Below are 16,423 nucleotides of genomic sequence, written 5' to 3'. Positions count from 1 at the left end.
TGACGTTTGTAGTGAAGATAACCACAATCATGTACATGACTAGGCTTTTATGTAGTGAATGTTTCTACATCCCATGTTCCACTGTAGATACTAGGATAGTGTACACTGGAAATATATAACCACATCAATTACATTGATTTGGCTTGTATTTTAATTAAACAAAACGGAAACATTGTTTGCAAATTTTACCCATCTTTTTGTCATATATACATACAGAAGTGAATAATTACTGTCTCAGATTGTTTAATTATAATTTAACATATCTAAACTTGCAATACCATCAGTGTAAAGGTTTTCTATAATTGATAAAAACAGAAATGAACCTTTTAGTCATTTGTAAGTGCTATAAATACTTGACACAGGAATCCCACTATTTAATCATATAAGGAGTAGCCTAAGATGTGGACTGCGTGCTGTTAACTAAGTTTTTTAGTATTTCAGTTCAAAATAAGGTTTTAGCTCTGCACAGATAGTACTTTGTATAACTTTACACAAACATTCTACAACAATTTTTGTCTCAACATACTTTTCATACCTGATATTTTCCACACACAGTTTCATAGTACTCAGATACAGAACAAAGGATTCATAAGTGAAACTGAGCTTGGCATCTTTAGCACATGTTATTTATAATTAGTTTGAGCCTAAATGGGGATGAGCGAACCTTTCATGTAGGAAAGCCTAAAATGAAAAACCCTCCAAGACAAGTTTAAAGTATAATTTGATAAACATTGTTAGTTCTGTTGAGGTAAGATTGTAAGTACAATTAAACATTTTAATTTCAGACTCCACTGCATTATTCTGCTGCTTCTACACATGGTGGTGGGTGTTTAGAAGTCCTTATAAGAGAAGGTGCCAATGTAAATGCTCAAGTATGTTTTCGTACCTTTTTTTTATTTATTAAATGGGTGTTACAGACAAACGTTTAGAAAAAAAACTTGAGATTGAATATCATTAAGGAAAAAAGGAGGTCGTACATTAAAGGTGTGCTTTAAATATATTTTCATTTAACTTATCTAAAGCTTGGTTAAACAGATTCTTGGAGTGTCAAATTTAGTAGGGTTATCCAAGTTTACTATAGTTTGATTGAAAATCTTAAAAATCATTTTTTTGTTTACAACTTCCTAAAGTTCAGTAAATTCCATTTACACATTATTGAATCAACTAATCAAAATTCAAGATGAAAACCCACTTGATAGTCTACATATCAGCAGGTAGTTTTAAACCTTTTTGAAGTAAAACCTCAGTACTAATGTCAAAATATGGTGGTAACATGTTGTATTACTGATGTTGATGTATGGTAGTTAGTATTAACCTGTTATATTACTAATGTTTAAATGTTGTTGTAACCTGCTATATTACTAACGTTGATATGTGGTAGTAACCTGCTATATATACTAACGTTGATATGTGGTAGTAACCTGCTATATATACTAACGTTGATATGTGGTAGTAACCTGCTATATATATATACTAACGTTGATATGTGGTAGTAACCTTGATATAACCTGCTATATATATATACTAACGTGGTAGTAACCTGCTATATATATATACTAACGTTGATATGTGGTAGTAACCTGCTATATATATACTAACGTTGATATGTGGTAGTAACCTGCTATATATATATACTAACGTTGATATGTGGTAGTAACCTGCTATATATATACTATATATATACTAACGTTGATATGTGGTAGTAACCTGTTATATTACTAGTGTTGGTGTATCATAGTAATTTGTTACATGACTAATACTGACAGTTACAATATTAACCTGTTATATTGCATACAGTAACATATCTGGTATTTGCCTGTTATGTCAGTAATGGTGACATATGTTAGAACTAAAGGGCAATAAAACAATTGAATTTAAGTATAAACAATTGTAGTTTCATATTGGAATTTGGAATCATATATTCAGTCTGATTTGGTTCTTTATTATTAGTATTCTGTCAACACTCATAACTGTAGAACGTTAATTATTGGTATTTTGTCAACACTGAAAACTGTAGAACATTAATTATTAGTGTGATGTCAACACTGATAACTGTAGAACATTAATTATTGGTATCACAGCAACTGTCAGTCAGTATTTGTAACTAAGAAAATTCTTGTTTACCAGTTGGAAGATGCACAGAAACGGATTATCTCTTCATGAGTTTATATGCAGGCTTGGTCAAACTATCAACCTTATACCACCTCTTTTAATTTCTATTGGCCCAGGTGAAACTTAGCCCTAAAATTTTATAACAGTGGTATTAGTACATAAAATAATTTTTATTTAGTTCAGTTATGGACACAAAAATAATAATATATACAAAGAAATCAATGCCTTAACTACTATCAGTTGTCTAGTTTTTAATTTAACTGCTCTGTGTACAGTGAATTGGTATGCTGAACATAGCATTATATGGGAATTGGTAAACTAAAACGTTTTTCTTTCTATTGGTTAATCCAAGAGGATTGTTGAGTGATGTGATAGGCAATTTATGAAAAGGTGCAAAATTGATATTAAACCCAGGGACTCATATAAGGGTTGTGAGAAAATGAAAAATTGAATATTGGTATCAGAGAAGTGTCGCATGATACGGAAAAGTTGACAATTTGTATTGTCAACTGTCAATTTGTTGACAGTTTTTATTTTGAAATTCCAGCTTATATAATGTTAACATTTGAATTATAAACTACAATTTAATGTCACATTTATTGCTGTACATTGATAATAAAGTTATGTAATTAAATTTTAATTATAACTGTCAAAAAGTCATGGCATCTGTAATTCCACAACCCAAATAAAGTCTACTTTTATAATTATCACTAATTGTTGAGGAATCACAGTTAAAATTTGACCTGTGCTGACATTTCTCAAGTGGACTGTGTGGACCCATTTCAGTTTTGGTTGCAATAAGGACTTTTGTATTGTCATTTGAGGTCATGCTGATTATATGTGTAAAGCTTGGAGTAAGTATTAAGGGAATACAACCTGTTTAAGTTTGAATTTGAAATAGTAACATATTAATGGCATAACTTGCTGCTGATAACTTTACAGATAACTCATTTTCTATTAGTTTAACTGTTTCAATTAATTAAAATTGCTTTTAGGCATCCAGTAAACACTTTTTATAGATAATTTAGAAAGAGTATTCCATTAAATTAAAGTATGTAATATTGGCTTTTTTCATCATTTTCTAAGTACATGAAAGACAATCAGTTTTTAAAAAAATTTAATCCCAAAATATTTTTTTTTTCTTCATCCATTATTTATTTTTGATTGGAGGTTCTTTCTATTAAAAGAGAGATTTAGAAGCATTTGATTCATACAGCTCGAATAAATGTATCAACCTGAAAGATTCTCGGATTATTGTAGGTTTAGCAGATGATAAAGATGCAATCATCTGTTTAGACAGAACCAACATAATTTGCCTTAACTTGAGGATATATTGGACTTACTGTGGTCAATTACTTCTCCCTGTGATGTTATTTATTTACTTTACTTTCAGTGTCATTTGTGTGTTTGGTTTGATATATTATTAAACAACTGAACTTTGAGTGTATCCTTTACCAGGCATTACATGTTTCTGTGTAGTGAATATAAAACTGATGATTTTTAAATGTTAACTTCTGAACAGAAAATGTAGCCTGCATATATCAAAACAAAAAGTAAACACTGATAAATGTATGACTTAATATGCTATTTTTACATTCTTACTTATAATGATTAGACTATGTTGCTCATTTGTTACTGTTATTACTTGCTATAGTCTGACAAATGTCTCAAGGTGCAAGAAAGTCTACAGTGCAAAATAATCTTTATTATGAAGATGTATAATAATAATAATAGACAAAATTTCATATATTAAATATGATTAATTAATTATTAAGAACACTTAAGTAAATATTTATTTCTTCAGTATTTTAAAAAAAATCCTTGAACAGTTTCATTCATCTCTCAGCTTGATTAAATCTAAAATAATTTGTCAATAATGTACAGTACAATAAGATTTAGGTATACAGATTCATGAATAGTGTAAGAATATGTAGTTAGGAGCTTATATGTATTTGGAAATTAAAATATGGTTTGTAAATACTTGGTTAGAAATTGTGACATAATGAAAGGGATATAATGCAATAATTGTAAAACCTTCTGAAAAGGATCTTGCGACAAAAGTGTAAGAGTATAATAGAAAAATGTTTTGATTTACACATCATAACACAATAAAAAAAACTCTTTACTTAGCATTTTTTGAGTGTTAGGTACTTTGAAGTTGTTTTCATAACTAATGAAAACCCCATGAGATAGAGAATTCACCAGAATAAAGTTAATTTTCTTTATTATTAAATATAGTATAATTTTGATTTTTGTTTCATTTTTTTTTCTAAGAAATTGTACCGTAGTGGTTGAGTTGTAGTTTTTCTAACAGTTGAAGTTAAAGATAGTACAAATATTTTCCTGATGCATTTTGTAGTTTGACATTTTAACTGCAATATGATATATTTTGGATAACTGAATTTGAACTGTTAAATGGCCAAAGATCTAATTGTTGACTTTCAAACTATACAAGTAAACAAAATTCTTGCTTATGTCATAACATTCCTCTTTTCTCTTTGCAGACTCGAGGTGGCAGGACTCCACTCCACTTGTCTGCCATCCACGGAAGGTTTACTCGTGCTCAGACACTATTGGACCATGGTGCTGTTGTTGACTCCATGGATAAAGTTGGATTCACACCTCTTCACATTGCTTCACATTATGGCCACGAGCTCCTGGTCGTCCTTCTCCTCTCAGCTGGAGCTGACGCTAACAAGTTAGCATGTGTTCCTTATCTTTCTGGCTATATATGCAATATGATAGTGTTATAATTTAAAGGACAGTTATATTAATATTCTGCTTGTAAATGTTTTGAACATCCACACTTCATGACCTCTTCTGTAGGCGTGGTGATGGAGGCATGACCCCCTTACATCTTGCTGCATTACGTGGCTTTTTGAACTGTTGCAGTAAACTCATTGAGGCAGGTAAGTGTCAGAACAAATCATCAAATTATAAAGAAAGATATTATTTAGTAATTAACCTTAACTTTGTAAACTGTTTTAATCAGCATTATAAAAAACAATATTTTAATATATTATATTTTAATTATAAATTGCATTAATTCTAAACACATTTAATAATTTGATATGTTTTTTTGCAGACTACATTTTTCCTGAGTAGTTTATTACATTGTGGCCAGGATTGTAGTTATTTATTTTTCAATATGGTAAATTATGTATTTTATTTTTATGGCTCGGAGAGAATATAGATTGAACTGTGGTCAAGCAACAAGCGTTGTTAATAAAACTTCAGTTATGTGTTACATATCCAAAAATATATTTATAAAATGTTTTTTTGCATTAGTGTGGTATCGTCATTTTAAACTTTCATATTTTTCAGATACTTGTATTGCTGCAGCATAATAAGAAAGGTTACACTATGTAATACAAATTATGTTCCTGGATAATGTGTATTATTTCTTGATTGCTTATGCTGTAAAAGTTCAGAAAATAACCATTATTCTCTTTAAACTTTGCTTTTGTCACCTGGACAATGAATTTAAAAATTAGCCTATTTTCTGTGTAAAAACGGGCAAACTTGAACATTTTCATTCACACAAGGTCTGAATAAAACCAACATATGAATCAAGATTTACATATATTTATATCAAAGTTATGCAAAAATGAACAAAAATGTTCAGAAGTGAGTAGTTTTTTGAGATTTGCAACTGTAATATAAATCACTTTCATGTATCAGCCCCCAAATATAGTCAGTCTCCCATCATGTTTTTGTTATATGCTACCAGATCACAAAAGCAAAGTTTGAAGAGAAATATAGTTGTTTTCCATTTACTTTAGGCATAAGCAATTGGGAAATAACACTTTCTTCCCAGAAACAAGAAAAAGTAAAAATTTTGTTACATTGTGTTATCAGCTATAAATCAGGTTCTAATTGTTTTCTTTAATTTGCAAGCCTCACTGTTGTGAAATTTTTCATAGTATTTCAATTAAAGCATCACTATAAAAGTAAGATTTTCCAAGGATGTGATGTGATTACTGTCATTAATTTGTTTTTTTATATTTTTAAAAAAGTGTCTTCCAGAAAATTTAAAACACCTCTAATGTATAGTTTACTGTGCACAATAAGTTGATTTTTTTTATCAGTAATTTATACCACCTGAAAACTACTTTCCAATGTGATTGACTTATTTGTACTAAAAGTATGTTAGGTAAATACTTTACATTAAACTCTTACATAGTTTTCAAAATATAATTTTAATTAAAAATTATAAAATATTTCATACTCTGTGTTCATGTAGTATGCACTTGTACATTAACGAAGTCCCCCTTACAAACAAGCGAAGGCAACTAAAGTACAGAAATATGATTGGTAGTTCAAATATCAGTTCATTAGTTTATTATTTGCTGTCATTAACTTTTATAAAGTATAGGAAAATGACAAATTTTAGAGAAAAAATATTAATTTGTTGTTTCTTTTAATAAGCAGTTTGCATGATAAATTATATTTTTAGTTTCAAAACAGTTTGGCATTTTAAAGTCTCTTAAATCAATACAAAAGTTGAGAAATTAGTTGTATACAAAACAATCATAGGCTTCAACATTATCCAGTCAGCATAGGCATCTTAGTTGTCTTATTTGTAACAAATTCGTAACTGTGTTTACTTGAGACAATGCTAATATAAATATATTCTTTTGAAATATGCATTAAGCATTAGCAGGGTTGTACTTTGATGTTAACAAAATTATTATATACATTTAGTCATACACATCTGTTGTTCCTTTCCAGGGGTAGATTTTGCAGCCAAAGATGACAATGGAAGAAATGTTGTACATTTTGCAGCATTTGGAGGGTATTGTTTTGTAATTTTTTTTAGTTAATTTGACTGTTTCTTTTATTTTTTATCATTGCATTTACTAATTTTTGAATAATTTTGAAAAATAAATCATTACATCAAAATTTAAAAAAAAATGTTTACATATGTATGTTTGGTAGAGTAATACAAGTTTATATCGTTACATCAGAATTGATAATAAACTTAATCATAATTGGGATTCTCAGAGTCAGAGAGAGCTGGAAAATTATATATTATGGTCAGGAAAATTAGATTTTTTTGTAATGATCAGGAGAGGGAGAGGGAAATTTTTCTACATGAATGTAATACTGAAATATAAAATAATCATATTCATTATTGATACATTTTCACATTTATACAAAGGTGCATCTTTAATAAATTTATATTATCATTATGGTATATATGAAAATAATAGGATGGTCTGTTTGAATAAATGGGAGAAAAGGAATACTATAAGGGTAATTGGAGGCAGTTAAAAACTTGCCACATTATGGTCATGAAATTTTATTCTGCTTTGTGTCTAGGTATCTTCATCTATAATACAGCCTTTGCCTAACAAAGTCAGATTAATGTTATCTGGTGTTTTTTCATTATTTGTATTATATAGAATATAACAAAATTCAACCATAGTTTAAGTAAAGCATATCTTTGTTTCTGGAGCTTGTGTTAAAATTTTTTCCAATGATTTTTAATTAAATGTTATTTCCTGAAAGCGATAATTCAAATTTGCTGGGTCATTTGAGTTCTAACTGCTCTATTTATGTTATTACAATTATCAAATGACTTGAGGATTACTTTATAAAACATTAATGTATATAGAATATCTTTGAAACAGAACAAAATTATTACTAACTTTTCTTTTTCATTTCAGGAGCTTTGAATGTTTGGATCTTTTTATACATCATGGTGCAGAGTATACTATCTGTGATAGATTTAATCGGTAATGTGAATATACATTTTTTACCTAGATGCTAATTTTGCTTTGTTTCATGTTGTACTTTAAATTTTACCTTTTCAAGGGAGTGCAAGTTCTATACCAGTTTTCTTCAGTATATGTTATGCAAGCAACTGAGTTATAAAACATGGTCTAGGATATTCCTTCCTAGTTTATTCTAGAACAATAGTTCTTAATATCTTTATGGCTGCAACCCAGATTCTGTTTGTGAGGCTAGCTTGATGGCCCACGCCTTCAGATAGACCCTCTTGGCACTGTTGGACAACAAGAAAAAAAAAAAAAAGATTGAACAATCACTGAAAACTCGTGCAAACCTAATTTTGGGTTGTGACCCAAGATTTAATAACTACTGTTCTCAAGCAAGTTACAAATGTATCATTTACCAGGGCAGTCTTACTTTAATCCATTTCTAATATGCTGTTTTAATAATTGAAATCCACTGGTAAGTATTTGGGTTTCCAGTGCTGCAATTGGGGGTTTATTTCCCTGTAATGGATCCAAAAGATAGCCCCTGTGGCTTTGCTGTAAGAAAATGCATACAGTTTAATACCTGAAGAACACATCTGCTGGCTTATAACTTACTGGAGAAGGTAATGTTCAGTTTTACCATAGGAGTTTGGTGTTTTCCTGTCTTAATACTTTTGCTAGTACTATGTACACTTTTAATAAGAACATTCAGTAAGTAAATAACTCTACAGTGTCATTAATATTTTAAACTGTAAAAAGAATAATAATTGTTACAAGAAAATTAAAAAATATTGATTCTTATACTGCCAAACATCTTTAGTCTTCTGTACGTCCTTCAAAAAATGTTTTGAGGTGTTTGTTGTTTAAACTCTGTTTTGAGAAAAATTCTGAAGTATACATTTTGTAAAGAAATTACACTTAAGTATAATATCTGAAGTGAGTGTAATGCTGCATGCATGTGTCTTCATAATGAAGAAGTTATATGCTGTGTAAGTTTGTTTGTGATGCTTTCATCCATGCTATCTTAGTCCATAATATTTTTAGTATTGCATTCTTGAGATGAAAATATTAAGGTACCTGTAAAGTTGTTATATGAATTAAGAATGTTTTGTAAGATACTCTTTATTCAAACACATGATTAATTGTGTAAGTCATTTTGGCTTTTGGTTGCAGGCTTCCTATTCACTATGCAGCAAGTCAAACTCATTACTCATGTCTTGTGTTTCTGCTTGAGGCCAACACTGCAGTCAACCAACAAGATGTGGAAGGATGCACACCATTACATTATGCTGCCTCTGCTGATGCAGAAGGCCGGTAAGATAGGTATTTCAGCTTAACTAACTGGAGAAAAATGTTTCTCAGTACATTTAAATTAATACTGCTGAAAACTGGAACCATCAAATAATTCATAAGTCATGATATTAATTTTACATTTCTGTTGAGAATAAATCCTTCCAATTGTTTATTAGTATATTATAAAAAATGTGACAGATTGTTAACCCTTCGCATACAGACTCGGATAATTTGACTTACCTTGTAACCAGCATAAAACTAACTATCCTATAAATGAATTTACTATTGTATCTAAGAAGGTAGTACGTTGAGTTTTACTCTTCATGTTGTTTATAAACATACATACTTGATACATACTAGTGTTAGCTAGAAACTACATAAAATGTACAATAAGATAAGAGGAGGGGCTGCTTTTTGGGTTTGAATATTTACTTAAAGCAGATCAGTAAGATGGAAGGTTTTTATTTTCTGGCCTAGCAATAGTTCTGATTGGTTGAACACTGAAGATAATAAATGGCATGAAAAAAATGTGTTTAGCTATCACTATAGGTAAAGCTGAGTTCATGACCCCAAATTGAACTTTATAATTTTCATGCTGTAACTTCTGGTTTGTTTTGTATATCTTCACAAAATTTTGCAAGTTTTCAGCAATCATTAAGAGTCATTTGCAGACAGAAGATTAAAATTTTTTAATAAAGAATTTTCACCAAACATTTCTTAATGAGTATACAGGCTCAAAATGTTGATTGTTCTGAGTTTGGTGATTTTCAATTTAAGATTAAACATACATTTCTTGGTCTGACAGATTTCAAATTTTATTTGCATAATCTTTGAAGCTTTCTAAATAAGTTTCAAATATTTTATTTCAGCAAAACTAATATTTTGTTCATTTTTACCCTAACTGTAAAATAAAATTTAATTACATTTCTTTATTATCAATGTATTTTAGTAAACTTTGCATCAAGATGTACTTTATAAATCAAACTTCAATATTATATACATTTTAATTTCAAAAGGAAATATTTAACCCTTATATACACAGGGGTAGGGTCAAAGTGTGCATGCTGTGGTATATTACAAAGTGCCATTGAGCCAGGTATTTATGTACTTAATGTCAGAATTAACAATAATTCACTTTACCTTACACTGCTGATTTAGCAATAGTTCATAGTGGAGGAGATACATTATATGAGGATACTGAAAAAAACTAGATACATGTAACATAGAGGTTTTAGAGGATATGCAAGTACAATATACAAATTGAGCAAAGTACAAAAGTTTTTATGACCATCTTACACTACAACTTGTCAGGACCTGTGTCAACTAATTTTGTCAGTTCACAGAAATAACTGAGGTATAAATATTTTTGTAATACACCTGATTTATTTTGGGTATAGCAGACTTGTACATTTTAATAAAAATTTGTCACATTTCAAATAAATATACTTAGCAAATTTGGAAACAAAGTCAACATTCCTTTTGTGATATGGGATCAGCCCGATAAACCATATTAGAGGAGAAGTGTTGACAATGATTCTTGACTTTCTAACTAATGGACCAATCCCATGCAGTTCTGGTTTAATAAATTCTCAGTCTTCACTTGTCCGTATCATATGATAGTTCTTTAATCTGTATTTTTCATTATAGATTTTCTCACCCACATACAGCATGTAAACTTTTGGTGGACTTTCATATATATCCTGCATTAAACTGTTATTTTTTTTGTAACAAAGCTTTTTACATTACAAAGATGTGAGCAACAAACTGACAGGCACACGCTATAACCTCTTTTCCAAGTACATTCTGTTTCAAAAAATGACATTAATTCTGACGTTTGGTATTGGATTATTTCTAACCAATAGAAGGGGAAAGTGTCATTACTAAATGTGATGAGCCATTTAGATAATAGGTTTTGAACAACTAAACATCCCTTTATTTACTGTACTTAGTATGTGAATCATTAAGCCTTACTAAGTTAGATAGCAATTTAAATTATAGTAACTTTAGAACATCCTGTTTTATATATGTGACAATATTTTGTATTCTGAGTTGCATATTTGAATTTAAAAAACATTTTGAGACATTACCATTACTAAGAATAGGTGTAGCATTTTGTGGACTTCTATCGAATTAGTACAAAAGCTTGAAAAGAAAGATAACTTCAGGTGTAATTACTAAGTTTTGTTTATTATTTATATTTTAATTGTTATAAATGTACATAAGATGTAAAACTTAAAATTATGTTAGGTGAGAAAACTTAAATGAAGTTAAGAAACTAGTAGTTGCTCAGCAGCATGTGACAAAAAGAATAATATACTTTTTTTCCGTTTTATTTGATGTATGATAGTTTCAGGATTGGTGTTTATTAACCAAGTTCAGTATAGTTAGTTTCAGGATATAAAAGTAACAGATAAAGCACAAAATGTGACTGAGAAACATGTTATTAAATGTTATGCAAATACAATATGAAAGATATAAGGTGAAAAAAAGATATTATTCTTAATACAAAAATCACCTTACACTTGGACTGTATCTAAAGGCTTCATAAATTCACACACACACACACATACATACATACATACATACATACATACATCTTTTGTTAAAATAATTTGTTAAAAAATCTGATTTTTTCTGGGACAATATACTTGTAATGCTATGAAGATGGACACTAAAAGTTATAGTATGTATAACTTCTTGGATACTTTGTTCTTATAAGGTTATGAAGTTTTGTAACAGCTTCTTGTGGGTTAATAGTTCTTTCTTTTCAGTGTTTCAACCCTAACAGTGACACATGATCATGTACCTTAAGTATTGCAAGTTTCAAAACTTCATATTATACATAAGCTGAGTACCTCTTAAAAAGTATGTGGTTACAAGGTTAGTCAAAAAGACCAGTTCTATACTCGGGAAGTTAAGAACTATATAAAGTGCATCTGAATCTCAGTAAATGAATATTGCAAAGGGACTGTCTAGTTTGGTATAACTTTAATGCAATAGGATGATGTGTTTTTATATGTTTGTTATGATTTTGGTATATAGAGATCAGAAATGTTTTACATTCTTCCACTAGTAACGTTTTATAAACATTGACTGTCTGCTTAATAAAGTTAGTGTATTTTGATAAAAGATTTTTGTTATCAGGCTAAGTGCATATCAAAGTTTTAATATGTAAGAATTTATATTCTTGGCACCCACTGTCTGCAGTTCAGCTTGTTATGACCCATGGTCACAGACAAGAAAAAGAAAAATAATGCATGGTAGAAAGTGAATATTCTTTTCATAAAAAATAATATTGTAGTCTTATATATGTTGTTAATCCTGCATTACTTTCGAAAGAACTTACCAAATACTTGGATATGAGTGAAAAGTTGACAATTTAGACCATAAGGTAACTTTATACTGTGATTAAGAATTTAAAGTAATATAAATATAAACATCTTTTAAAATCATTGGATATGAGTAGATGATTGTTTAAGTGTGTATTAAATTTCTTTCATTTGTTACTGAAATTTGGTCAAAAATTTAAATTTTTTTGTAACTTCTCTCCTTTCAATATAACTTTAGTTACAGCAGATTGTATTAAAACAAATTGAATTTTTGGACTTGATTGTTAAAATTTGTCATTTGAGTTCAAATATAATTGTCCCATAACATTCAAAGAATATAAATTAAATTTGTAAACCATTATATTCATTGTGGTTTGTGGAACATTTAATGTTGTGTTAATGTTAATGCCAAGGATATTTTATGTTAAAATTTCCCTTGTTTTATTACAAGATGGTTTTCTCTGCAGCTGTGTTTCCTGCCTTCTAAGTCAGGGTGCAAATGCTAGTCTCAGAGATAGTCGGGGATATACTGCTGTCCACTATGCTGCTGCTAGTGGTCAGTGTGCTGCCTTACAGACTGTAAGTATCTTTGAAATTGAAATATCTGAAATAAGTTATTTTGGTTAAGGGAAGTTTCTTTTTCATGTTTATAAATGTTATGCTATTCCTATGTTTAACTTGTTGCTGAAATTACACCATATTCAGTTTTGTAAGTTTGAGGAAAACAACTTAGGAATATTTAAAGTGTTATATTTACCACCTATGATAGTCTAGTTCCATTATCAAAAATATTAACAGCAATAATGCCATACTCAGTTTTGTAAACTTGAGGAAAACACCTGAGAAATACTTGAAATGTTCTGTTCACTACCTGTGAGAGTATCTAGTTCCATTATCAAGTAATGTTAACAACAGTCAAATGTCAGATGAGCAGTCTTGACCCTATGTGCATATGTATATTGATGAACTCACTATTCACAAATGCTTGTTTTGTACTAAAGATTTTACACTTTGATAAAGGTTCAGAAAGTGCTAGTTAATAGTTTGTTTGATCAAGTTCAACTTTAATTCAAGCTGTTTATCATTGTGGTATGCTTCAAATGAAGGAACCATTAAGCTGTCTGACTTGTTGCTCTCCATACTGTGAAAATGTTAGCATGTCTTCATTGTGGTCATGGCATGTTTCCACATCAGTGTAGTTCTTTGTGTGTCTTGCTGGTATCTAAACAGCTTCAGGCAGTGTTTTCTTCACTCGTATAAACCACTATGATTGTTTATTATATCATGACCAATGACCAGTCACCTGAAACTTATTTTCTGTGACAGAGAACTTGGCTACTATTGCCATGCTTAATAACAGTAGTTATGCCATATCATAGCAAAAATATAGGGTAATGTCTGATTATTCATTTTTTTTTTTTTTTTTTTTTTTAAGTAAAGTGATTGTTCAGTTTTTGTTTAGTTGTAAACTCCACCATAGAGATTTTTCCAACAGTTGATAGTATCACCAGCTACTTTGTCTTTCTTCAGTTAAGATTAGTGGAACAGAAGTGGGAGATGTAACATTTAGAAATTAGTTATTGGCTTTAAAATTAAATATGTATTTATTGAGTTTGCTAAGGTCTTTTTTATTTAACTGTAATAAATTAGGATAAGAAATAATACTGTTCAACGACTAAACGTTATTGTTATATATTTTCAACTTATGCTGTTCTTCTAGCTTCTTGAAACGGGTACTCTTCCAAAAAGAGGCAGCAAGTCAGATCCAGTCAACATCACTCCACTTCATCTAGCAGTAAGTGATACATCAATCTAGTGCATATTATTGTTATACAAGAACATTGTTATGGTTTCACTTAAATAGTTGGGTATTTGTGTACAGACTTTTGTGTGAATTTGTGGTTTCTTTACTTGTTCTTGTCATTGTTTGCATTGTTTGAAAATTTAAAATTTGTTTTTTATTTATTTGTTGTTGTTTTCAAATAAGAGCTAAACTAGTGTTTTCACCTCAGATAAGAAAAACTTGAATTTAAATTTTTTTTCCATAAAGCAAATTTAATTACACATTTTAAGAATAAAATTTTGACTGGGTAAGGTTATCAGTTATCATGTCAAAATGTTTAGTTTGTGGGAATGTTTTATGCTGATAAATATGTTGAAAATTCTGTTTTGTATTTTTCTCCAGTAAGATTAACATTTTGTTATTAAATTACATTGTTAAAGGTAAAAGATGTTAGTTTTTAATTTATATTTTAAATATTTTGGAATCATTTACTCAAATGTATTGTTACTTATCATGAATTTTTTAGTTAACTTGCAAGTATTTTTAATACATGTCATCAATTACTGGGGTTAAAGATTTTTTTTTGTTTCTAATCAGGCGTACAATGGGCATCCCACTTGCCTTAGTCTGCTGACAAATCACTTTCTAGAACTGATTGACGTGGTGGATACTCGAGGTCGTACAGCTTTAGATCTAGCTGCTTTCCAAGGGCACTTTGATTGCGTCCGAGTTTTGTTGTCTGCAGGAGCCAGTGTTCTAGTCCACGATCAAATCACAGGTCGCACTCCTGTTCATGCAGCAGGTATTTCTGAAATGTTCACTATTTGACTGGACAATGACTACTTTCTGTATATTAAAATTATTTGTGAATCATATTTGTCAGGGTTTGTTTAGTGGTAAAATGTAATTAAAAATGAAAAACATTTGAATTGTAAAAACTATATGAAAATTTTGAGTATTAATAAAAGGTGTACATGCTATTCTGAAACAGACCTGATTTGAATGAGGATCATTATTTTAACTACATTGTGTTTCAGTGACAAACAAAGAGTCTTCTCTGTGTTGAGTCTAAGCAGTAATAACATCTAAACACTTTCAAGTTACATAGTAATTTCTTATACATTTTTGCTGATTACTACCTAAACGTTTTCTACCAAAAACTTACCAAATAGCTTAAATTAATTAGTTTATTTCATTCATACCATCCATACATCCATATTGTTCATCAAATAGTAATGTTTATCTGCCTCATTTCAACACACAGTTCTAACAATAACGACATACTTAATAACAGCATGGTATGCTACATTATAACAGTATGTGAGTGTAACAGTAATAAATATCGACTGGTTATGAGGCCAGTTTTACTCCCATACGGAACAAGTGATTTATTTCCAGCTAAAAAAATACCATTTAAGAATTGTTTTATTCTACCTCATTCTCCATTTCTCTTTTTAATTTTACAAAATATGATTAATTAATGCTGTCATACAGTGTAGTCAGGCTAGATCGATGGGTCTATGTGTACAATTCTAAAAAACATTTTCATTATTATTGATGTTTCACTGTTTCATTATGTGCAGTTTTAATCAATAGATCTGTTCCTTTGTATATGTCTCTACTGGTAACGTGCTAACTAAGGGGTATATGCCCATTTTATAGATGGTGATAATACTTTTGTGATAAATACTAAATTTAACCTTATAGCCACAGGTATTTTTTATTATACATGACATAATGTTTTACATTCAAAATTTTATTAAATTTAAACTGCTGTTTATTTATGCTATACAGTTAGCATGGCATAAAATCTTAACTAATAATCCATATTTTTAATAGTATATAAGTTTTAAGTTCTTAACTCTACAAGGTAATATGTAAAAAATTTCCCTTAGTGTGACATTTCCTCTTAGTGTGTCATCATCCTTATTCTATCCACAATTTCTTGAAAATTAAACATAAATTACTCTCTATAGAATGACTGCTCAAACCACATTTATTATAATTTTCAATTTTGTTTGGTTACAGAGCTATCGGTTATAAAATCGAACCCCACACTCTCAGAATTTATTAATAGTTCTCTCTTAAATTTAATCATACATTACCTGTAGCCAATAGAAAATCAAGGTTTTTCCTCTTTTAAATGATTTATTACTTAATGTTATGTTATAAACAGTGAAATTTCA

General features: G+C 29.5%; 1 protein-coding gene across 4 annotated transcripts in view; it reads left to right on the top strand.

The window, feature by feature from the left end:
* Positions 1 to 16,423, top strand: part of LOC143252503 (uncharacterized) — an 80,162-nt gene that overhangs the window by 13,466 nt on the left and 50,273 nt on the right. For 3 of the 4 annotated variants that reach the window (XR_013029016.1, XM_076504746.1, XM_076504747.1), the window contains exons 6-14: positions 786 to 872; positions 4,617 to 4,810; positions 4,939 to 5,021; positions 6,844 to 6,907; positions 7,782 to 7,850; positions 9,006 to 9,146; positions 12,922 to 13,033; positions 14,175 to 14,249; positions 14,835 to 15,039. Coding sequence is in view for 3 of the 4 variants with exons in the window: in XM_076504746.1 (XP_076360861.1) it covers positions 786 to 872; positions 4,617 to 4,810; positions 4,939 to 5,021; positions 6,844 to 6,907; positions 7,782 to 7,850; positions 9,006 to 9,146; positions 12,922 to 13,033; positions 14,175 to 14,249; positions 14,835 to 15,039 (1,030 nt within the window). In the remaining variant the exon portion in view is untranslated. The remainder of the gene's footprint in view (positions 1 to 785; positions 873 to 4,616; positions 4,811 to 4,938; positions 5,022 to 6,843; positions 6,908 to 7,781; positions 7,851 to 9,005; positions 9,147 to 12,921; positions 13,034 to 14,174; positions 14,250 to 14,834; positions 15,040 to 16,423) is intronic. The other variant, XM_076504748.1, reaches the window with a different exon arrangement.

The sequence above is a fragment of the Tachypleus tridentatus genome, chromosome 6 (assembly GCF_004210375.1).
Source record: "Tachypleus tridentatus isolate NWPU-2018 chromosome 6, ASM421037v1, whole genome shotgun sequence".
Taxonomy (NCBI): domain Eukaryota; kingdom Metazoa; phylum Arthropoda; class Merostomata; order Xiphosura; family Limulidae; genus Tachypleus; species Tachypleus tridentatus.
The sequence above is the reverse complement of the archived record's forward strand: the minus strand, read 5'-3'. Positions and strand labels throughout refer to the sequence as shown.